At 39.5% G+C, this 23,680-nt stretch overlaps 1 protein-coding gene across 1 annotated transcript; it reads right to left on the minus strand.

Moving 5' to 3' along the window:
* Positions 1–1,426: 1,426 nt before the first annotated feature.
* On the minus strand, positions 1,427–22,552 carry ccdc66 (coiled-coil domain containing 66). Its single transcript, XM_080846586.1, has 19 exons — positions 22,504–22,552; positions 21,858–21,916; positions 20,906–20,940; positions 20,437–20,806; positions 20,175–20,292; positions 19,977–20,083; positions 19,672–19,781; positions 17,788–17,895; positions 16,258–16,389; positions 15,838–16,073; positions 12,455–12,539; positions 12,109–12,270; positions 10,319–10,487; positions 9,990–10,094; positions 9,246–9,706; positions 4,732–4,784; positions 2,638–2,825; positions 2,317–2,438; positions 1,427–1,646 (listed from the first exon to the last, which is right to left on the minus strand). The coding sequence occupies exons 1-19, from the start codon at positions 22,512–22,514 to the stop codon at positions 1,560–1,562; spliced, it is 2,718 nt and encodes a 905-aa protein (XP_080702712.1). The 5' UTR covers positions 22,515–22,552; the 3' UTR covers positions 1,427–1,559.
* Between the last annotated feature and the right edge of the window lie 1,128 nt (positions 22,553–23,680).

The following is a 23,680-nucleotide window of genomic DNA, read 5'->3' on the forward strand; positions in this document are numbered from 1 at the left end:
ATCATTAAAGCCATTTACCCAAGATGTAAGTGTTTGGTCAATTACTTTAAACACTTTATACCATTTAAGTAAACAAAATAATACAAAGAAAAGCATTTTTTTTTTTGTTTCTTTATAAAATACCTGGATAAAGTCATGCAAGTCAGGCCACTTCCAACCCACCAATGATCCTCATAAACACAGGTTATATACAGTATTTGCCAGGGGTCATGTCACTGATCTGGAAGCCCTTTGAAATCTTCTTCCACCTCATAATTGACACAAAATCCAGCTATTCCAGACACTGAAATAATATTTACTACAGATACTATTAAACATCAATCAAAGCATTTTGTGCAGTTTTCATAAACGTACCTTTTGTTACCATATGAATATGCTACCATAGGCCATTGAATGCTGGGTGTGTACAAAAATCCCATATTTTCAAAAAAATATTTTGAGAAAATGAGGCAGAACACCATCACACATTTATTATATGTTAAGAACAAATATCTAATCTTTCCAAAACAATTGGTTTCATGTTGATAAATGCGGTCATGTCTTTTGCTATAGCTTGCCAGAAATTGCACAAAATGGGTTTGCATCCATTTTCAAGCTTTAATATCTTCCAGACCATTTATCACATGGGGACAGTTTATTTTTAATACAATATACAGATGGTCAGTGTATAATATCAAGTCTCTAGCTTTAACATAGTTTGACATGAGCTTTCCACAGGCCTTCAAAGATGCTTGGAAGTCCATATTCTTCAAGTAATGGTATCAGATTTTAAGCCTAGAAAGTTTGAAGGAGCTAGCTTAAATTACTTTTTATATTTTTGAAAATGGCTCTTCAGAAAACCCTGCTAAAAAAGCGTCTGAAAATGCACATGACATAGTTGCTTAACGTTAAAAAGTTGTGACAAAACTATTGGGACTAGAGAGCTAATATTTGGGACTATACCTATTAAGAAGCTTATGAACAACCTTGAATTTTTTTCAGCCAAATCTGAGAGGGTCGAGTGGGGAGATTTTCTTAAATTGGTACGTTTGGTGTGGAATGACTAAATCTCATCTATGTAAACACAGTCATTTAGAACAGGTATGGGCAGAATAGTTAGTTAATACTCCCCAAAACTGTCTAATTGACATGCACAGGTGGAGCAAGCTTATTTAAGAAAAAGAAAACTACCATACCTTCCCATTCAAGTAACCAAGCAAAACCAGAACTGTTAAAATACTTTATTTCACATCAAAAGTTCAAGTCTAATCAGACAATGCATCTCTGGTTGGTAGTCCAAATATTCTGTTCAACAGAAAAATCATAGACTCATAGACATCATAGTGTGAGATTATCACAGATGTGTACCACAAAAACCTTTCATACAAATATATAGAAAAGGACTCATTTAGTAGCAATTACTGCAGCCTTATGACCACAGGTTGAGAGCAAAATGCAAATTAATCTTTGTTAGTACTAATCAATATTGTAAACTTTTTAATTTGTTGGTTTGTCCTGTTTAAAGTGCTTCTTGATGGATTTTTAGAAAACTTCTCTCCTGAAGAGCAGATGAGTCTGTGCTAGAAGGGGGCAGCCATGTTTGGCCCTTGACTCTGCAGCAGAGGATTCAGACCCGTCTCCAATTCCCTCTGCTTCTGCAGTAGACCCTGTGGAGGAGAGCCCAGCCCCAACAGACCAGGGAACATTTATGAAATTTGTGTGGGTATCCTTTAATATTGTCAACTTTATTGTCACACACACACACACACACAGACACACACCCTCCTAATCCTAGTCTCTGCTGTTGGATGCTGTAGTAGTCTCTCCACTGATCTACTTAAGAAACCCTCTGCCTACACCTACCCCTCCCCACCATACTGTTATGCATCAATTCTACCCCGCTCATGATACTCTGTGCTAGCCTATTTATCCGTAATGTAAATAACTGGCAGCATCGGCATAGTTTCATTGCTCTACTTACCCTTGTAATCGTTTCCTTACAAGCACACTGTATACCCACTAAGCGGTTAAAGTAACCTTACGAGCACACTACATACCCACTAAGCTGTTATAGTAACCTTACGAGCACATTGCATACCCACTAAGCTGCTATAGTAATCTTACGGGCACAATGCATACCCACTAAGCTGTTAAAGTAACCTTACGAGCACACTGCATACCCACTTAGCTGTTCTAAGCCCCCGCCCTTTCTATCTCTTCATATCTAGGCTAATTTGAAGGTACTCCAGGGGGAACTAAATTGGGCTGGGTATGGTAGATCTCCACCTAGACAGTGGTCACCAGATTGAAATGCGTTTGACTTTTACTCCTGCATACCTGTCTGAGCTCAGAGAGGCCCTTGAGGATGGCCTGCTGCCTGTCCCGGTTCTTCAGCAGCTCTGGGTGCAGCAGGGGGTCTCGCCCAGCAGCAGGGGCGCTTTGTCTGCTGCCACCCACACCTGTCCACACACAAAAGACTAGTAAATACTCAGAGCTTGATCTCTAAGCAGAGTATAGTGGCTTTACAGTGTCCTGATCCTTTATTTATTAAAAAGTCCCCTTTTATTAAAAAATGTGACTTCTTAATAAATAAACTGTATGTTAATATGCGTGTTAACTTGAATGGGCCGACCAGAGTCTGTGTCCATGTACACCAACCTGTTTGTGGCTTCTTCTGTGGTTCCTGTGTCTGTGGCATAGCCAGGGGATCCAGGTGGTAGACCTCATCTGTACGCTCATAGGGGACAAAGCCTGAAGGGAGGCCCCCAGAAGAGCCTTCTGAACTCTCTTTGGGTTGCTGCTGTTGGTTGAGTTCAAGGGTTGGAATGGGGGGAGAGCACACCCTACTGGAGATAATGAAAAATGTCTCCTTTTAAAATCGGCAGGACATATTCCATCTGTCTGAATGTACATTTCCATAACAAGTCTTAAACAAAGTCACTAGATGACATTCATATGCAACAAAAGTGATCCCTCTCACATTGACCACTCACTCGCTCACTCACTCACCCTTCCCTTGCTCTCACCTCAACATCTTTCATCTGACAACTGCAGTCATTTATTAGTATTGATTGTTTCAATACACTAAAACTTGGTTTAAAATATAATTGTGTATGAGCCGGGCATGCTTCTAGTCCACATTTGACAAATTGTCTCAAAACTGTGAACTCTGAAGTCCCCTCTCTGCCTACTGAACTGTTGGAGATAATTATGTAAGGGATAACGGCCGACGAGCTGTACAGTTCTACAAAGATAATGGACAATGCGGGGCAAAGAACTCCACGACGCGCAGCGTTACGTTGGTTGTCAATGGTAACCATTCAAGAGCATTGATATGGAACAGCGATTTAACTTTTCTACTGGGACTACGTCCAAGGTGTCCGGTTATACAAATTAATGTACACCCCATTAGCCAATCAGAAAACAGTATTTCGTTCCAGAGGGAGATAAGTTGGCATGTTTTCCATAGACCCCCATTTAACCACACATATTTCTCTACCTCTCAACTAAATTTACATGAATAATATTTCTTTGCATTATACATGTGGACATTTTGTATATATTCGGCTGAATGGCCTCCTGGTTTTAAGCCTGGTTGAAGTGCAGATGGCATTGCTCCATTTCCTTACTTGCTGGGGTTAATGTGCCAATGTGAAATGCTCAAAAAGGATTTGTTAAATTTAATACCACCATTTAATATGCAAATGACTTATTAATAACTTGTACTAATGTGTCAAAATAACTTCTTACTAGAATACATACAATTGTCGCGATGCCAAAAACACGGATGGAATTATGGAATTCAGTAATACATTTTTTTAATAAGAATGGAATTCACAGGTAGGTGTGAAATTGGAATCTTAAAGGCACCCAGTGCAACTTTCGAGGCTTAAAAATAAACATTCAATTTCTAGTCTTTTTTACACGTAGTAAGTTTCAATAACTCCATACCATTACATACCGACATTCAAGCAGCAAAGATGAGACGTCGTTGTGTGGTGAGAACTGATAGAAAATCGATAACAACAACAATCGCCGCCATTTTCTTTATTTTTTTTAACCTGCAATAAATAAAGCAGGCTTCCAGTCAATGGAAAAATGGCTTCTCCCCACCAGCGATTGTTGTTGTTTACGATTTTCTATCAGTTCTCACCACACAACGACGTCTCATCTTTGCTCCTTGAATGTCGATATGTAATGGTATGGAGTTATTGAAACTTACTACGTGTAAAAAAGACTAGAAATTGAATGTTTATTTTTCATTGAATGTTTACATAAAGTTGCACTGGGTGCCTTTAATAATAAGTATATTCCATTAGAGGCAACACTGTGGCTAGAGCAAATGAATCAGCCATATCAATGATGCCATCTTCCATCCTACCTCCTATTACTCTATAACTGGAACACATAAGACTAAACAGGGGATGAACTTAGAACAGATACCTATAACTTGCATCATAACTGGTGCATGTCAACTGTACGTTTTAAAACAGGAAGGTAATATCTTGCCAAAGACTTGCATTACTATTTTTAATTTGATAAATGTATTAGTTTTATTTATTTCTTTTAATACCTTTATTCTGTCTGAATTATTTGTGTTTGTTGCGTGATTATTAATAAGATTCATTGGTTATAAAAGCGCCAAAATCGAAACAAAACAAAAAATGAGAATCTTGGAAAAAATGTACATGGAATTTGTGGAAAAATAAAAGTGATTTCATAAGGCCCTATCTTAGGAGCTGGATCACTTACCTATCAGCGTTTTCCACCATGGAGTAGAATTTGGGCTGATCAGAATTTTTATCCTGCAGGTAGAAGAAATCATTATTTGGATTGTTCTGGTAAGCAAAACACTGGACTTGAAGAAATACTATATTCCATTTCTGCTTATAGGTAACCCTAAATCCTACAGACTGTACCTGTTTCAAACATACTCAACATACATAGTGGGCATTATCTAATTCGTTTAATGTTATTTGACACATAAAGAAACCTTTTTGCTATACATTTTCTATGTAGAATGCTACAGCATTCTCAGCCAACCATGGTGTGCCTGAGGTTAGGCGGCCATTAGTTAGCGATATACAGCCGCGGAAAAAATTAAGAGACCACTTAAAAATTATCAGTTTCTCTGGTTTTACTATTTATTGGTATGAGTTAAAGTAAAGTTAACATTTTAGTTTTATTCTATAAATTACTGACAACATTTCTACCAAGTTTCAAATAAAAATATTGTCATTTAGAGCATTTATTTGAAGAAAAATGACAATTGGTCAAAATAGCAAAATAAATGGAATGTTTTCAGATCTCGAATAATGCAAAGAAAACAAGTTCATATAGATTCTTAAACTACACAATACTAATGCTTTAACTTAGGAAGAGATCAGAAATCAATATCTGGAAATACCGCATCTTTTTTGTTATTTTGACCAATTGTCATTTTTCTGCAAATAATGCTCTAAATGACAGTATTTTTATTTGAAATTCAGTAGAAATGTTGTCAGTAGTTTATAGAATGAAACAAAAGTGTTAATTTTACTCAAACACATACCCTTAAATAGTAAAAAAAGAAAAACTGATACATTTTTAAAAGTGGTCTCTTAATTTTTTCCGCGGCTGTATGTAAGACTACGATAGAGATAGACAGGCACAATAAATTAAGATGCAGACACTGCAGTACTCAAACAGAAATGAATGGGATATAGACACGTCACTGGCATATTAACCAGTTGTAAGGGTTACAAATATAATAAAGATTGTTACTGAAATGCATAATATTATTATACGGCTCCTCAGAATGTTCGTAAAAGTTCAGTTGATTTGAATGGGCCACCCCAACGTTCGGAGGTCTGATATTTCTTTATATTGACTGCTGAGATGACTGCTATCATTTCGCAAGTAGTCCGGTCATTTGACATAATGGAAAGTCATTGTAACTTGAAGTCAGCAAGTAATGGGTTGCTACGCAACACCGGAAACTTTAAAGTTTTATTTGCGTGAAGAACAATTTTTTGTCAGCGAAAAATCACGAAACTGCAACCAAATTGTTAAAAAAAGATGAGACAAGACCTAGGCTCCGTCTCAATAGTCTTAAAATGCTGTCTTAGCATCCTGGTGTCTTAGAAGAAGAGAAGGAAGACCTGTTCCATTCTGCTTAATTTTTTTCTCAGGGGTCATAAGACACCTTAGAATACGTCATATAACGGTCATTTTTCAAGGAACCATCGGTGTAGCCTTGATGCTGTCTAATACCCACAAACCTTTGCGCCACGACCCTCCGGCAACTGAAAAATGTAAACAAAGATGGCGGACCAACTCAGCTGACGGTCGTGTTTTGAATGTAAATGTACATGTTTTCAGCGTTTTCGCGCTTAGATTTTTCAAAAGTTACCGAGAAATAGACACCGCACTATCCGATAACACCATCATTGTAACCATCAACAGGCTTTTAGCTAGGCATGCGTCCGTGCGTCTTTTGGACGCACTGTTCTAAAATAATAAGAAATTGGACGCAGTACTTTTAGGCAGACGCCCTACAGACGCCTTAAGTTTTTCGTCCCTTTTTTCACTCAGTCAAACTTTTTTAAAACGTGTTCACAATAACTCTCAACATTGTTCAAACGTTCATGAGCGTAATCACGTTGTAACACGTAAAACAACAGTTTACCGCTATTAGGGGTGGCGAGCCGCATGCAGCTCTTTGCCGGCTGACATGTGGCTCGGCTCCAGCGCGAGTGCTGCTCACTGACTTTTCTCTTGGTGTACAGAATTTTCATATTGTAAAATAAACATCTAAAATGCATATTTTGCACGAAATACAGACAAAAAGCTGTCCGATTTGAATGGGGTATTTATTCATGTATATTGTGTCATCACGCGATCTTGAGAGATGTCTTCAAGTAACGTTAATGTTCCAAACATGAAACATTCTAATGTGTGCACCCAGTCGCAGAGTTACTAGCCAGACTAGCAGTAGCTACTGAAAGAATGCCATGGATCCAGCAAAGCGTAAAGCTAAACGAAAATATGAAGATAAACACCGCACGTTCTTGCCTGAATGGAAGGAATTTTTTGCGGAGAGAAATGGAAAACCCCTCTGCTTAATATGCCAGACATCACTGTCGCATTTTAAAGCCTCAAACTTGGAGCGCCTGACAGCGCCTTCTCTCCACACACAAGGCTAACATAGCCCAGGAGTTCCTAAAGGCACAGAGCTGTGCAAGCACAAGGTACATACTTTGAATTGAAACGTCAGTCAGAGAAACAGACTCTGTCGTATCATTTGTCATGGAATATTGCTCGAGCAAAAAAAGTCATATAGTGAGGGAGTTTGAAAATTGAACAGAGGATATCTGACATTAACTATAATTAGCACCTATCTCAGCAGATGTCTTCAATATGTTTATTTTTGTGCCATATTTTAAATCTACATTTGTTAATTTCTCTTCCTAAAACCCACTAGAGGACACTATTTAAAAGGTTATTTTCAAAAAAAAAAGGAGGCAACTGCTGTGATTAGGCTCTTCTCCAGGCACAGTCTGTTTCTCTGCTTTGTTTTGATCACAGTCATTGCAGAGAAGGAGGCCTCACATAAATATGTGGAGGCAAAGGGTATAGCTGCTCCTAAACTTTCTCTCCCAGGTCAGGGTGCTCCTACTTCACACATATCCAAAACAAAATCTCAGCGGATGTCTTCAATATGTTTATGCCATATAATAAATCTAAATGTGTTAATTTATCTTCCTTAAACCCACTAGAGGAGACTATTTACTAGGTTATTTAAAAAAAAAATCTTATGGGGGAGCATGCCCCCAGACCCCCCTAGTTTTGCTGGGTCACCGGGGCTTCGCCGCGTTAGGTTCAATTACAAAATGGACCCCCCCTCAAAAAAATCCTAGCTAAAAGTGTATCAATAAAGGTTGATGTGATTTGAGAGGCGTCAGTCAGCCAACTTTCTAACATCAGTACGTTAGCCTACGTAAGTTAGCTACGTAAGCTACGTAAGTAACCTACGTTCTTTCAGCATACTAACGACATAAAACGTTTTTTTGAATAATCTCACCCTTAAAAATGACCTCGTGCAAGACAGCTGTCTGGATTAGACACCAAGGTTGTAAGACAGCTCTCTTACATTTAAGAGTATTGAGATCCAGCCCTAGGGTCCTGTAAGTCCCGTCTGGATTTACTGTATTTTTCGGTAATGACCGCCGGACTATACATTATCCCTTACTTAATGTCTTGGTTTATAACAGCTCAGGCAAATGTCTGATAAACAACCAGATAGGTCAACACTGGCATCCGGAGAAAAATAAATAGTTTGATGACTTGTTTTCAAACAAAGATTGTAGACACTCTGTGCCCTAAAATGTTTGGTCTTAATGGTGAACTACACAGATTTGTAAATGTGGGTGAAATTACGCTAATAGAATGGCTTGTTTTAAAGCGTACTAAAATCTTTGTTCAAACTGGCTCTGGTCTACTGTGTACAGACTGAGAACATTAGGCGAGTGCTAGACCCTGCACTTCAATGGGAAAAGGAGGAATGAAACGACTATAAAAAAACAAAAAGGGGCAGTACAGCCATTTACACACCAGTTCTACATGGGATCAGGATGGACATGTCAGAGTTGCTGTCTAATAATAATATCTCAAGTTATGTATTTTGCATTATTCTGAACTTTATACCTTTTAAGACATTACATTTAAAAATGTGACATCATAATAGGGTAATTCAACTGGCTAACACCTGTGTTTAACTGACACTTGCGCCAACATGAAGTCTCCCTTTCTCTCGCCAATATAGGCCTGACTGTATAACTAGGAAATAAGAGGCCCCATCTTATCATCTCCTCCCTCCCCGTCCAATCTCTCTCCTACATTTGCTCGTTCTCTCTCCCCAGAATCTCCCGCCACTATTTTTTTTTTTAAATCTATCAATCTACCTACCTACACCGCTCCAAATCCTCTTTTTCACACTCTCCATCTGTCAGCAACACTCCATGTTCTCTTCCCCTTGCCAACTTTCCTCTCCACTCTTTTATCCCTCTATGCTGTGTCATCCCCCTTTTTTGGAAACTCAAATATATGAAGCCAATCACTTCACTTTCTCGCTCTCTGTCTCTCTCTGTCATCTTTCTCACATGTTCCTCCCATCTCAGGAAAATCAGACGAATTTCCAGAACCTTCAACTGAAATCTACACAGTCTTCAACTGCAGTGGCTCACAAATACAGATGCAGATCATATTCATTTGTGTAATCTCCATACCTTCATGTGTGGAGAGGTGCTGGGTGCAGGTTCTTCTGGATATGGAGCTGAGGTTCTAGAGTATGCATTCCTCTCCACTAATGTCAGCAGCTCCATCTGCCTGCGCAGGCGACTCTCCTGCCGGTGCAGACGCAAGCCTGGTGGGTATCGCTCAGAGGCAGGAACAAATGGCCTGTTTGGCTGTCGCATGTTCCAGTCAGGTCGCTTCCCACTGACTGGCACAACCCTGTGGTTGGTGCGTCTAAATTGTTCATACAGGTTGCTCTCTCTGGCTACTCCTTGAGGCTCCACTGCTGCATTCCACATGTTCTCCTTCCCCGAGCTCTGCTGTTGCAGTTGGGTCTCCTGTCGAGACCTTCTGGGCTGGGATGGAAGAGTAGGACAGTGCTCCAGGGCCATGCCCAGCATTGGGAGAGGGTAGTCACAGTGGGGTGTGGCATCGGATATTCCACCATTCATGTCTACAGGGGTCATCAAAATACAAAATATGGTAGGGAACGATGTTAAGCTTTTCGCTTAGCATGCATTGGTCATTAAAAGTGTCATTTCCCACACTCTTACCTCCCATTTCTCATTCTCTTATTGCCTCACCATCTCACAATTACTTTTGAAATTAAAAAAATTCACTACAACAAAAATACATTTTCATTTCATTCCTAATTCACTATGCAGACTTTCTTGATATGGTTCAAATAGGAATGGAAAAACAATGGGAAACATGGAGAGCTGGAGATAAGGTATTACCTGTCTGCACACCTGTTTCTCGTCTGGGAGAGGCTGGGCTGAGTTCCTCAATTCTCAGAGCAACAGACAGGCTACCAGATGAAGTTCGAGACTCTAAGCCAAGAGCTATAGGTCAGAAAGAACCACAGAGCAATAACCTCCGTTACTTTTTATCAGACAAGCTACAAAATCATTATAAAAGAAAAATAAATTGGAAGATAGAATATAAGATAAGACACTAACTTAAAGCCTCTTACAGTAAGGTCAGTAAATACATTATAGCAACATATGCACTCCTTGCAGACATTAGATTACTACCCAGGGATGAGTACAAACAGTTGTGGGCTTGCCTTGCACAGAGTCAGTGGACCTTCTCTCCAGAGTCCCCAGCAGTTTCGAGACATCATGGCCTTTCCTTGCCAAATCGCGGATACGTAGTAGCTGCTTGTCCTTCTTGGCTTCCTCTTGCGCACGCTGCACACTTAGTAACATTTCCTCTGCCCTACGACTGAGCTGCTCCTGTACACAGAGTGGATATACCAAATATTTTTGGAAACGTCTACAACCAAAATCAGCTTTTATGACCAAATATGTTGATACATACAAGGGATTTTGCAGAAAATGTGCAGAGTATATACAGAGAAACAAACAAAGATCATGGCACAGCAATGCAAAGAACAATAGAATGTGTTTCATTTTGTATTAAAATGTAAAAGACTATTTGTACATACACTATAATAAATACCATTTTAACCCTCCTGTGGTAGTCGGGTCTGTGTGATCCATTTTCAACAAAAGTATCAAGAAATTATTTTATGCACCTGAAATTCTTGGGCCTTGGCTCCTCTTTTGTGAAGAACATGTTAACCAACCCCCATCCCCCACAAATGTATGTTACAACAAAGTGCTTGGGTCTGCTGTTCCCAGAGGGGTTACAAGTGTATACGTTTTGGTGAGAAAAAGGTAAAGGAGGAAAAACAGACGCCAACACAAGAAAACACAAATGCAGCGATGTTATGTTACGTGTAAGTAATAATCGATGCATTTCGACTAATAAAACATTCGAGTTTGCTACTCAGAGTCTTTGATTGTGTTTGATAATTCTCCCCCCTGTCTGTAAATACCCCCCCCCCCCCCTTTTTTCTGTAAATGTAAATGCGTCCTGCTTGTGCTGTCCCCCCTCTCTGTAATACCCCCCCCCCCTCTATGACATTGTAAATTGCGACTTTGGGTCCTTGAAAAGCGCACTATAAAATAAAGGTATTATTATTATTATTATTATTATTAATAATAATAATTAAAGAAAATCAACAGATGAATTACCTTCTCTATTTTTTATTAGAGAAAAAGCTTTTCCTTGTCACAATTTTGAATTTCTATGAACAATGCAATAATCGATGCAGCTTGCATTTCAACATAAAATGTATGTGTAAAAAATATATATATATTTTCACTACTTCTTATATATACACACATATATATATTTTTTAATTACAAAATCGATTATGAACTTTTCTGAATCGAGACAGAATCGTTTTAGGGAGAATCGATTTTTTTCCCCACCCCTAGTAGTCAATACACTTTGTGTGGTGCCTCAGCTGTTGTGTTTGAATAGTTTATGACGCCCATCAAATCGGGTGGGATCAACGTTTTACTGGTGCTGTTGTCAAGACAGTACAAACACATTAGCATTTATGCACAATCTCACCAACATTATGTGGCGCTCGTCAATAGTGCTATTGTGCTTGCGTTCCATCTGTGTGACGAAGGTACCATTGTCCTTACTACTACTAATTCTAATATAAAATGTTGTGAAACACATTTGTTTTGTGCTATGCATAATGATAATATTATATTTTTTTTATGATTTTCAGTTACTTTGGAGAAAAGTCTCTGCAAGGAGAATAAATGAATACGCTTGAAAAGATGATACCGTGATTACAGTGAGCACTGTAAGGCAAAAATTTACAAATATTTCAACAGAAGCATAACAGAACTGTCACATTGAATCATTGAAAAGTGTGATTGTCATGATGTATCAAGTTTCATCATGAATGCTAATCATTCAGTCATGAATCCTAATCATTCAGTCATGAATCATAATCATTCAGTCATGAATCAAACCCTCACTACTTCTTACCTCTTTGTCTTTCCCTCTCTGGGTATCTCGTAGGTACTGCTGTTGAAGATTTTCTCTCTCTTTCGCCACTCTTTTCTCTTCCTCCTGTTCCTGGCGTTTTTGTTCTAATACCTCCTTCTCTCTCTGCCTCCTCTTCTCCTCCACCTGAGTGTTGATGGCTCGCTGCATCCAAACCACACACAGACATGGGGCACTACATTCTTTGGACTTCTGCTTCTCTAGATTTTTTCTGTGTAGATCTTTGAAATTTTTCTTTGCTTTATTAATAACATTAATTGTAACTTATACATACAAATAATAGATATGTTGCTTGAAGAGACTTAAATATAATGGTAGACGTGTCTACCTGGTGCTCTAACTGTTTTAGACGCTTCCTCTCTCTGTCGTCTAGCTGCGCAGGGTCCAAAAGAGCAGTCATGGTGCGCAGGTGGCTGAAAAGTATCGGACATCTCATCAATATCATTAAAACACATACATCACATATGCATATCAGGGCCCCGTCCTAGTATGGATGTCTTCTTTCTAAATCATGAGCAAAGCTTGGCTACAATGGTTGCATTGGGATGTATGGGACATCCCTAAAAGACACTCACAAACAGATGTCCCTTACAGACGTCTTGGCTATACTTTCGAGGAAAATTTACTTACTAACAATCTCTAACCTTAGATAAAACATAAAGCCTAACATTCATTACTGTAAACAGATATTATTTAATATACATCTGACAACTACCTGGTGTTTTTGACTGACAAAATGGCAGTGTAAACGTTCTCCTTTTGGAAACAGTAGGTCGAAATCCTCAATAACGACAATTTTCCAAATGAATAGCTCTTTGCTAATGGGTGAGTCATGCCAAGCTCACATTGTTATGTTGGATTGCGTTGATCCGTAATCTTTGACAGATCCCCATTCACTTTGAATGGGGAGATGACGTCATTCTTGCCGAACTAAATTATGGCTCTGTTGGGTTTCGTTGCGTTGGGTTGCTTGCAGCGAGATTTATCTCACTATAAACGTCTCTGTTATCGACACAACCCAATGCACGAGACTCCTCCTCCGTCACGCCAAGCTAAGACGTGTGCGTTGCAATGCATTGATCAAACGGAGGAAGAGTCTGGCACACGGGGTTGGGTTGATAACGGAGACGTTATAGTAAGATTGACAAGTCAACAAACCACTCCGCCGCTAGCGAGCTGTTTACCTTGTGGGACATAGCCTGCTTACATTAGATAGCTGGCTCAGGCACCTTGGAAATCCCCTCAGATACTTTTCAGTTACAATAACGGGGTTTTTACTAGGGGTGTAAAAAAGAATCGTTTTGTATCGATGCATCGATCCAACAGCCGACGATACGATGCATCGACACGTCCACAAGAGTATCGATTTAAAAATCGATTTTTTTACTTTTTGTTGCTAGTGCACTTTGATGAGTATTTTTATTTTATAGTGAATGAAGTAGGCCAACAGGGGTATTTTTTGTTAACATTTGCTGATACTAGTGCACATTTGCACTCATTGCTCTGATTTTGTGGAGCATTGTCATTTTAAATTGAATTAACTACAGGCCTATTTTTTGTTACCGTTTGCTGCTAGTGCACTTTTGCACTGATTTTGTTGAGTATTGTTATTCTATAGTGAATGTGGTATAGGCCTATTTTTGTTACTTAACACTTTGTACTTTGTACAGTACTTTTTGATGCAAGGCCTTTCAGAATCTATAACAGGGGCATTATTATTTTTCAGTGAATGAGGTTGTCAAAGGCCTAGGTGGAGTACAACTTTTCTACTTCTGTTATTGGCTGTTGTTTCTCAAATAAAATGCATAACGATATAACAGCTTTCATTGATTTATTTCAAATCTGAAACATTGTCTAGCCTGTAAGGTAAAAAAAAGAAAAAATTAATCGAATCGAATCGAATCGAATCGAATCGTATCGTGGTATATTCATGAGTATCGAAAATAATCGAATCGTTGGGTCAGGAAATCGATACTGAATCGAATCGCCATGATGGGTGTGATTTACACCCCTAGTTTTTACATTGTACTGTGTCTATTTCTCTGAAACTGTAAAAAAATCTAAGCGAAAAAAAGTCAAACTTACACATTTTATGTAAAACACAACCATGAAATTTGCATGAAAGGCAATTTGATTCGCTGACACATACATTGCCTCTCGAAAAGCTGAACAGTTTTCAACTTTCGCTGCATGCAACACAACAATGTGAGTGCGCTGTTTTCGAATCTGGTTTTTGACTCAGAGACTGATATGTGCATGCTGTTTATTTTATTCTCCACTCAAAGCTCTAAAAATATATTACGTTTCTATTTACATATATTTGAAGTAGACATGCAAGGTTTGAGGTTGAGGTTTTTGAAACAGTTTGATGAAAATTCTGATCCTCCATTTGTCAGAATTTGTTCTCTCAAACTTCACAACACAAAATGGTTAGTCAGCACCAGAAAATTGGGCTTTGGGCTTTGTGGAAGAGGTTCCGGTCCCTATGTAGATATGAAGGGTAAATTCTAAGCTAACGAAAATAATATTAATATTCTTATAATAGTCGCGTTGCTCCCTCGGCTTTGCGCAGGGGTCTGCTCCCTGCTACTATTTTTTTCTAGAAAAACCCCTGAATATGATTCGTAGTTACAGGTGATTATCCACTAATGAAACATAATTAGGAATACTATATTCCATTTTTTGGTAATATATCTCCTTAATCCTACACACTAGTCCTTAAAAGTATAAAAAAAATGGACAGTCTTCACATAAACAGAAGTGATCAAATAGCATACTGTCCCCTTTTATCTGTCTGTTGCACCATTTTCACGACACAGCCAGACATGCTACTTGCTTCTGTCGTGGAAAATTCTAAGAGTTCTAAAGAAACTTCTCAAGGCAAATAGGTATGATTATACTGAACGGTTTAATTCAGAGAAGTTAACTACTGCTGAGCTGGTACTTGAAGCATCTCAAAGACTCTAGTCATATGGCAAGAGTGATCAAGTACATAACCTAAGGATCAAGTCCCCGTGCCCCCTTTTTTATAGATCTAGCCCCCCTTTGTTCTACCCTGTTCTTTGTTCTTTCCTGTTCTTGTTTACTTCATCAGACTTAACCACATCGAGATTGAGACATCTATCTTAACAGCGTGCATATTGCACAGTTTCCTGTGATAACAGGTGTCTCGTTTTTTTCAGATACGGTGTCTGGAAATTGTCTGTCTTGTGGCATTGCCGAAGCGTCTAGAGGAGTCTGTCACCTCGCCATGAACCCTCTTGAGACCATGACCTTGGCATGGCCTTTCAGAAACGCCTATCTGAAGGCCCGCGACTCAGTCTAAAACCCCAAAAGGCGCCTAGGTGTGTCTTCTGCGTGTTTTTTTTAGAGACGATATGTTTGCCACATGATTTATCAGAAAAGCTATCTTTGCACTGGGGTTTATAAGAAAAGGCATGTCCAGCCACATGATTTCTCGGAAAAGGTATCTTTGCACCGGGGTTTATAAGAAAAGGCATGCCCAGCCACATGATTTCTCGGAAAAGGGCCCTTCTGCCTTATGGCAGCCTTCTCCTCTAACTGCTACCTCTATTTGTTGAGATGTCCATGTTCCAGTACCAGCAATACACACATTATTCAATAATACAGTAATAAGTGGATAAAAATATGACACTTCACTTGCATATATATTCAACATGATGGTAGTTGGCTAAAGAGGCAGACAAAAACCTGGCTTTCGGGGGGTTGCTTCCAGTGGTTGTGTCCGCACTGGACCTGCTTTGGCTGTCTCTGCCGGACACACTTATAGCCTCCCAGCCACTGGACATGGTTCCCGACGGAGAATGGTGGCGTGACAGGGAGCCGCAAAGATCTGCCTCTCCCTTGATACAAGGCAGAACTGGGGGGTGAGGCAGGAGACTTTTATGGGAGTCAAAGTGCATTGCCCAGCGATCATGGTCCTCTGCCTAAAAAATTGCACAAGTGAGAATGTAAGCATTCTAGAACTACAATGTTTTGTGGATTAACAGCCACAAACCAACCGGATCAGAGGCATCACTTAAAATGGTAAGCTAAAATCAACAGCATGGTAAATTTAGTTTACCTTAGTGTAAACTTTTGAGTTGTAGTTTAAGAGGTCCTATGCAGTACCTGGTTATGGTGTAGTTTCTCCTGCCTGCGTCTCCGCTGGTCGTCTTGCCTCTGCTGATCCAGCTCCTCCAGCCAAAGCCTCTGTTGTACCTTATTGTCGGCTCTGAAGGCCTCATCTGAAGGAGCTGCCTCCTGGCCAGCCAAATCAGAGGTACACATTTGTCTTTACAGATTATGGACGCAAGCATGTCTACCATCATAGCCATCTGTTCTTTAGTAACAAACAACATTCACCAGTAGTGCTACTGTACATATATTCTTCATGTGCTCTAAAATATAGTACCCGTTGTCTTTGTTTGTACTTTATCTGTAAGCAGTGCAAAGTATTCTGCAAAACGACAAACTTCACCCTACTCTGATAATCTCACAGTCCCACCAGATTCTTGCGACAGTTTGTTATGATACTTGCAGCCAAAAATTAATTTGCTACGGAAAATTGCAGTTCAAATTATGGTAATTTTAACTTTTTAAATTTGTGATTCCAGTGGAAATTCTAAAAAAAATGGCACTCAATTTGCAATGATTAGTTAAATCTCTGATCATTGGTGGCAGTAACCTGTAAAACGTTTTGGGCTAATGAGAAAGGCCATAGATTACTTATGTACTTTGATATCACATTAAAATACACAATACGTCTAGGTTGGTCTCACAACAATTTAGAAAAAAGCATCTTCTCTAATACTCCACAAAGCAGTATGGGTAATGAAGTCAACAAGATCATCATAATGAAATACATTAACTGAAAATGATCCGAGGGTTGAATAGGCTATACTGGGGTCCCCTCTGCTATCAGACTCCTGAACTCCATAAGCTGACCTGGACTTTCTATTTTTTTTTTCTACCCCCATGTCCCCCCTTACTGGACTGAGCTACCCATGTCAAAATAATACCACTTACATTGTTTTTATCTTTATATTAAAATAGATGGTGTCCGTAATGCAAGGTAAGCTTATGGATCAAGGGTATGGATCAAACTAAATAGCCAGGGATCTTTTTAAATAGGCTTATACTTTGTGGAAGACAAAAGCACACACGAAAAAACAAATTGCCTTCACTAATGTGTAGAATTTGAGGGTTCTGTTTTGCCTTTTTCTCTTACTAAATGAGACAGATCCGTGAAGAGCTGCAGAACACATAGTGTGGAGTGTTGATGATGACTGGTATAGCTGGACCTTGAGGCTGTTGCAGATTTGATACTGGGTTTACATTTTCTGAAGCACTGAAAGCGATCACAAATAACGCTTCAAAGACTTAAATACTCTTCGGCCCATATTGCATTTTTATCAAAGAAAATTTAAGAAAATTGCAACTCATTGCAAATGTTGTGTGAAAATCCCATGATCACAACTTCCTGGAGGGACTGAAATAAGCGTATACTGAGCATGATGAAACACCTTCGTACCGCACAAAATGATAAAGACAAATGTTAGTACCATAAAATCATAGAGTTCAATGCTCATGTTACTGGCCTTTGACAAACTAAGGCTGCCTGGCCATGAACCTCAATATCATGATAAAGTAAAATCATACCCCCAGGACAAATGCGGAACGAATGGCAGAAGGTAGGTCCCTTTGGCTGCTGAAGGCTGATGCCCTGCTGTCTGTATCTCTCATACCAGAGGGTACACGCAACTTTTCCTGCAACACACAAGCCCCATTTTTAACTAGAGTGTTCACTTCAGTTAATCTTAAAGGTACAGTGTCTAGTATCAGTTGTAGTTCCACGTTGGTGGAACGACCTGCCTAGCACTACCAGAGCAGGAGCGTCCCTCTCTACCTTTAAGAAGCTCTTGAAGACCCAACTCTTCAAAGAGCACCTCCCTTTCTAACTGGCACCTTGGCTTAACCTGCACTTAAGCAGTAACAGGCCAGCACTTATTTTTTATTCTTTCTATGTCGTTTTATAAGCAGTATTTATTGTTACACCCGGTTTTTAATGCTCTTAGCTTGATTGTTCTCTCCCTTGTACGTCGCTTTGGACAAAAGCGTCTGCTAAATGACTAAATGTAAATGTAAATGTATTTAGTGGCGTCATTAGTAGAAATGGAACACAGTATTCATAATTATGTTTTCATAAGTGTAACTATGAATTGTTGTGTTGTCATTAGATTAGAATGAGCCCTTCATATCTACAAAGGGAGCGGGACCTCTTCCATGTTGCGCCGCCACGTTTCTGCATTAGCCCAGAACAGGGGCGGAGTGGGACACAAAAATCCACCGGGACAATTCTGACTGCACCGGCCCACCACCGGCCCACAACGTGCTCACAACGTGCCCAAAACTGGCCCAACCCGCATTCCCTCTACCTCCCATATCAACTACAGAAACAAACGGGCGGCTTTTGATCATTATTGTTAGATTTAGAGTTGATGTGTGGGTGACAGACATGACAGTGACAGTGTATTTGTATATGTACATTTATGGAAATACGGAACAAATCGTGTACCGTATGGCTCAAATGTTATGCTAATTCGCAACAATGTGTCCTGTCAACTCACTCGCATCTAGTTGACGGCTGGTTGAATAAATCCGGAATTCTTGTACATTTTGATGCACTTTCCTCCAGCATCCGCCTCTTTTTCAGTCTGGCCTTTGCCCCCTCCTTTCTCCTTTTTCTTATGTCCCTCCATCAGGTCCGCTTCACCTGCTCTCTCTCCCTGATAGCCGCTAATTTATCTCCCTAGGTTCACTTGATAAAGGCAGAACGATACGCATTTCCCATGATGCTTTGCTTCGACCATTCTACATTCAACAAAAAAACGAATTAAATCGCTATATATTTGTGGTCATGAAAGTAATGGAGCGTCTGAATAAAAAGAATTACATCAATATAGGAGGCTAAACAAAAATCAGAAGGTTGGATTAATGGGAGTGAGTTTGACACACACCATAGGTGTGATGTATAGACACAAATAGTGCTATAAATAGTGGTTGGACTACGAACTCGTGTAACCTTTGGAGAACTTAGAGATTTTCACAGTTATTTGACGTACATGTAAAGTCGATGGGCCGCTCATGAATTTGACTCAACGGCTGCGAAGGCCGGTTCTCGAGAGATTATAGGCCGACCGGCCGACCGGGAAAAATCCCGGTGCTCCCGATGGCCACTCCGCCCCTGGCCCAGAACAGGAAAACCAAAACACTGGCTTAGGATAGTGCCTTTCTCATTTTAATTGCATGTGACGGCCACCTTAGGTACTCGCACACACTTGTAAAGGGAAGGGCATTCAGCTGGTTGAAACTCAGAAATCTCACCACTAGATGCCACTAAAAACGACACACTTTTTAAAAATATTTACAGCCTTCTACGCATCAAGACATGACAACAGAAAACACATGACGACTTGAATTTGAGGCCTAAAAATTAAGTTGGTGAAAGTGGTGCATTTCATTTAGGAGCTGAAATGAACTTACTCTTAGCTGTACATCCCTGGAGCTGGATTTAGCGGCCATTCGCCATGGTCCTCCAGGTAGTGTAGCCTCCACACTCGCTTGCTCCTGCTGTTTTTCAACACACTGCTCATCTGGAAATGAATGAGTTGTTTTTCTGTTCACTTATCTACAATAACTAATATTTAGTCTTACTGTATAACATCAAGACTTCTCTATTTATTGGCCACATTCACAACGATAAAGAAATAAACCCATCACAATTACGGCAGCATCTTTTACAGTCTGATGCTTCATGTAAACGTACACAGATACATAGTCCACCACACCTAACTCTCTCCGCCACTGTGCTCTCCTGGCCTCCAGAGCTTCTTTCTCAAGTTCCCTCTCTCCCAGCCCACTGAAGAAGCCAGCAACTTCACCATTGAAAAGTGCTCTAAGAGAGAAAAATCAGAGAGTCGATTGAAAATTAAAATTCTTTCATGACCTTCATGTGAACCCTGGGGTCAAGGGTAGGGGACTCTTACTTATTGTCCTTCCGTTTTTCCTGTGCACTCCCGTTCTTACGAATGTTTCCATCTGAAATGAGTGCATCATGAGTTTCTCTTGAAATAGCTCCACCGTCTTCTCTGGGGTCTTCTGTTACTGTAAGAAACACATAAACATTATATACCTATAATAAACTTATGAGTTATGATACATCATTTTAAGTTTGTGAATCAATATCTATTGCAATTATTTGTTTAATTTACGTAGTGATTTGATATTTTGTCATCATATGGATCTTACCTCTCTGTGTTTTTGAATGAGCATCATCTTGTACTCCTGAACTGGGGGTTTTGGTTATGCTGCTGATGATCTGCTGTAGCTGACCTTGGGTTAGACACACCAGGCTCTCTTGGGGATTCTTCTTTAGGGCTCTGATGATTTCATTTGAAGTTTTGGTCTTGTGAGAATCAGACCTCTTTGCTGATAACCCTCTATCCACCCTTTTAGCTCTAGTTTTCACTGAGCCATTAAGCACTGCAAGGGTGTCCAGACTAACAGTGGTGGTATCTGAGGTATTCTTCCATGTGCCTTGGCCCTTTGCCTGAGTCTTCTGGGGCCTCTCATGGGGAGGCTCTTTAGGGACTTTCAGAGGTCTGTTTCTTGGGGGATTCTGTTGATAGGAGTTATTTTGTTATTGTTACATTTTTGTTTGCTTGAAATATTTCAAAGCAAATGGATTTAGCCATAAATGTAATTCAGTAGAACTTGCCTTGCTAATTCTATTTGATGTCTTTGATTCAACCCCTGCAACAAAATCATATAAAGTTTATAAAACATACATCCTTGTGACTATCAGGGATAGGCAAAAGTAAATCAACATGTATTATACCGCAACCACATTGTGAATCTAAACCAGACGTACCCCATAGGAGTGCATAATATATGGTAATTTTATTTGAATGCATGGTCCCCTGTAGACTATCTACAGATGCTCAGAATATAAACAAACTATTTGTTGAAATCCTGTTACCTAAAATCTATTATATTTATAAGAATATCATTGTTTTGGCTCTATATAAATAAAATTTAATTGAATATGGCCGCAGCATAAAGTGAGAGAATGATCAAGGATTAAGTGAAATAACAAGATTTTAAGTTTCAAGAAAAGTGTGTTATCTTCAATGACTGTCTCTGGCAACAATGGATTAAAAAGTTTGTTGTACATCTTATTCTGATAAACCGAATATAGCTGTGAGCAGCGAACTCATCTGTGTCCATGTAGAATATGCAAACTTCCCCAAGTAGTCAAAGGTTGAATGATTTGACCGCTTCATGTCAGAAGAGCAGAGAAAAACATCTTGTAGGTTGCTGTAGTAGTGTCATCTTCTGGCTTATTTGTTTGAAATTGGGTTAATAGCCATAACTATATGCCATTATGAGTCTGATTGACAGAGGCATGTATTGGCTGCTGAAATTGGACATGCCATGAAGTTTGTAACGCCGGAGAGACACAGAGGATTGAACAGCACATGATACATAGAGCAATTATGTCAGCATTTTGCTTTTAGTTGCATACTGATTGCTTGATTATGAGAGGAAACAAATCCACACCAGCATTTTATTTACATCTATTTGTTGATTTTGATTGAATTTCTTTTAAGCATTCATGCCGTTCTTAATGACAAATAGGCAAACCAAATAATAGTCGTTACTATCCTTACCGTGGCTGGTAAAAATCAGCTTGGGCTTTCCATTTTCGAACTCAAACAGCAGGCCATCTCTGTGGATTGCACGTAACAATAATACATTTGATTCAGCTATCCATATCGGGTGGTACACTCACTTCACCATCACAGGTCAACCATTTCTACACCTAGCTAATGAGGCATTAGTTAGCAAACGTACTTTATCTTTAGCTTGTTTGCTTATTGCCCATCAATGTTTTACAGCAGGTTACGTTAGCTAGCTAGGCTAATAGTTAGACAACTTAAACGAACTCTTCGATGGCGTAACTAGTCCTTAGTTTGAGGTAAACCGACAGTTGTTAGAGGTGAAATAAGCAAATGGTAACATGAACGTTAGCAAGACAATGTCACTAGCCTGGTCAAACGTTAACCTCATAGTGCCATATAATGCTAAATGTTAACCTACGTATTTCAGGACAGTAGGATAGTAACAAAGCTGTCGACCTTATGTCAACGCAAATCAGTCTGCAAATGCCTTGCTTTCTAACATTAGTTAACAGGCGCCCATCAGAGCTTGCTAAAATGACAGAAGTAAGCTACCGAGCAAGGTAGCAAACAATTTCACAAGACAGGTGGTAACAGTTAACCTCAACTTCAAAATAACAGAAAACTTAGCACTTACCCCAGATTCATAATTTACGTCTCTGATCATCTATATTTGTATTTTGTCGTTGTAAATGGGGCATATATCGTGTGTGGAACTTCTCAAAGCCATAAACACAACAAAGGACCATACAGCAGAAGATATATCATCTGTTGTGTAGCTACATGTTACCATAGAGGATGAAAGTCGACCGGAAGCTTGTAGTTTTAATGCTTTTTTTACGAGACAGCAGTGAGTTAACAAAAGTCTGTCTGATAACAACATATGTGTTCGTAGAAAAATCTAAATGTTGCTACGATGCTTGTCTAAAGCAGCACGTGAGCGTGGTATCCATGGTTACAAAAAAACTCTAGGCCCGTTGCACACTGCTTGCGTTGCGTGTGCCAGGCGGCTGCGTTGCGTTGCGAGCTGTGTGTAAACTATATTGTTTGTTCGTTAGTTTTGTACACTAAACTATTTGAAGCGCTATGTGAGGATATCATTGGGAGGTTCTCCTGTCTCCTTGGAGTAGTTGAAACGAAAAACAAAGAGGAAACTATTTCCTGTCTCCTTAAAGTAATTGATACGAAAATAGAATAACATGGGGAAAGGTGCGTCCAACCACAACTCTCTGTGTTAATGTTTTGTTTCTGTAAAAATGTCTTATCCATTCCACTTGGAGTCCTCCTGAAGGTTACCTATGGTGACAATGCAAGATAGAGGACGTACACCAGTGAAATGTATGGCCATGAGGGTTGGCTTATAAATAATGTGTAGCCTACAACACAGACATGACTAATATCTAATGGAACCTGGACCCGTGAACCAGTAGGGACTGTTCATCCCAGGGAAATTCAAAATGAGTGAGATGGAGGATTTTTTCAGATTATATGTATATCACAAACAGTATACTTATTTTCTTACATCTTATATAAACCTTTTGTGATGTGTAAACCTGGCTTCTCTCTTGACTGCTGCAGTTTGGGAGTGAGCCCAGGCTCTCTATCTCTCTCTCATCTTCCAGGACATGAGTGAATCCATATATGCATTGAATACTAATTATACTTATACACAACTCTGAAGTCCGAAGTAAATTTGAGTGTGAATTTTCACCTAACATTTGGGGGCTTGTATGTGATGTATCATTGTATGTGACCTGATGTTGTATCAGTTTCAACTGTGATCAAGTGCCCTACACGTGCAACTGAAAAACTAT

The sequence above is a fragment of the Sprattus sprattus genome (assembly GCF_963457725.1).
Source record: "Sprattus sprattus genome assembly, chromosome: 10".
In the NCBI taxonomy this organism is placed as follows: domain Eukaryota; kingdom Metazoa; phylum Chordata; class Actinopteri; order Clupeiformes; family Clupeidae; genus Sprattus; species Sprattus sprattus.

What these genes read in the sequence shown, in the direction of transcription:
- ccdc66 (XM_080846586.1), bottom strand. An exon ending in GAAAAACGGAAGGACAATAA is followed by an intron (nt 20,084 to 20,174) that starts GTAAGAGTCCCC and finishes TTTCTCTCTTAG; the next exon opens with AGCACTTTTCAATGGTGAAG. An exon ending in AGCAACCCCCCGAAAGCCAG is followed by an intron (nt 12,540 to 15,837) that starts GTTTTTGTCTGC and finishes GATACTTTTCAG; the next exon opens with CCACCTGCGCACCATGACTG.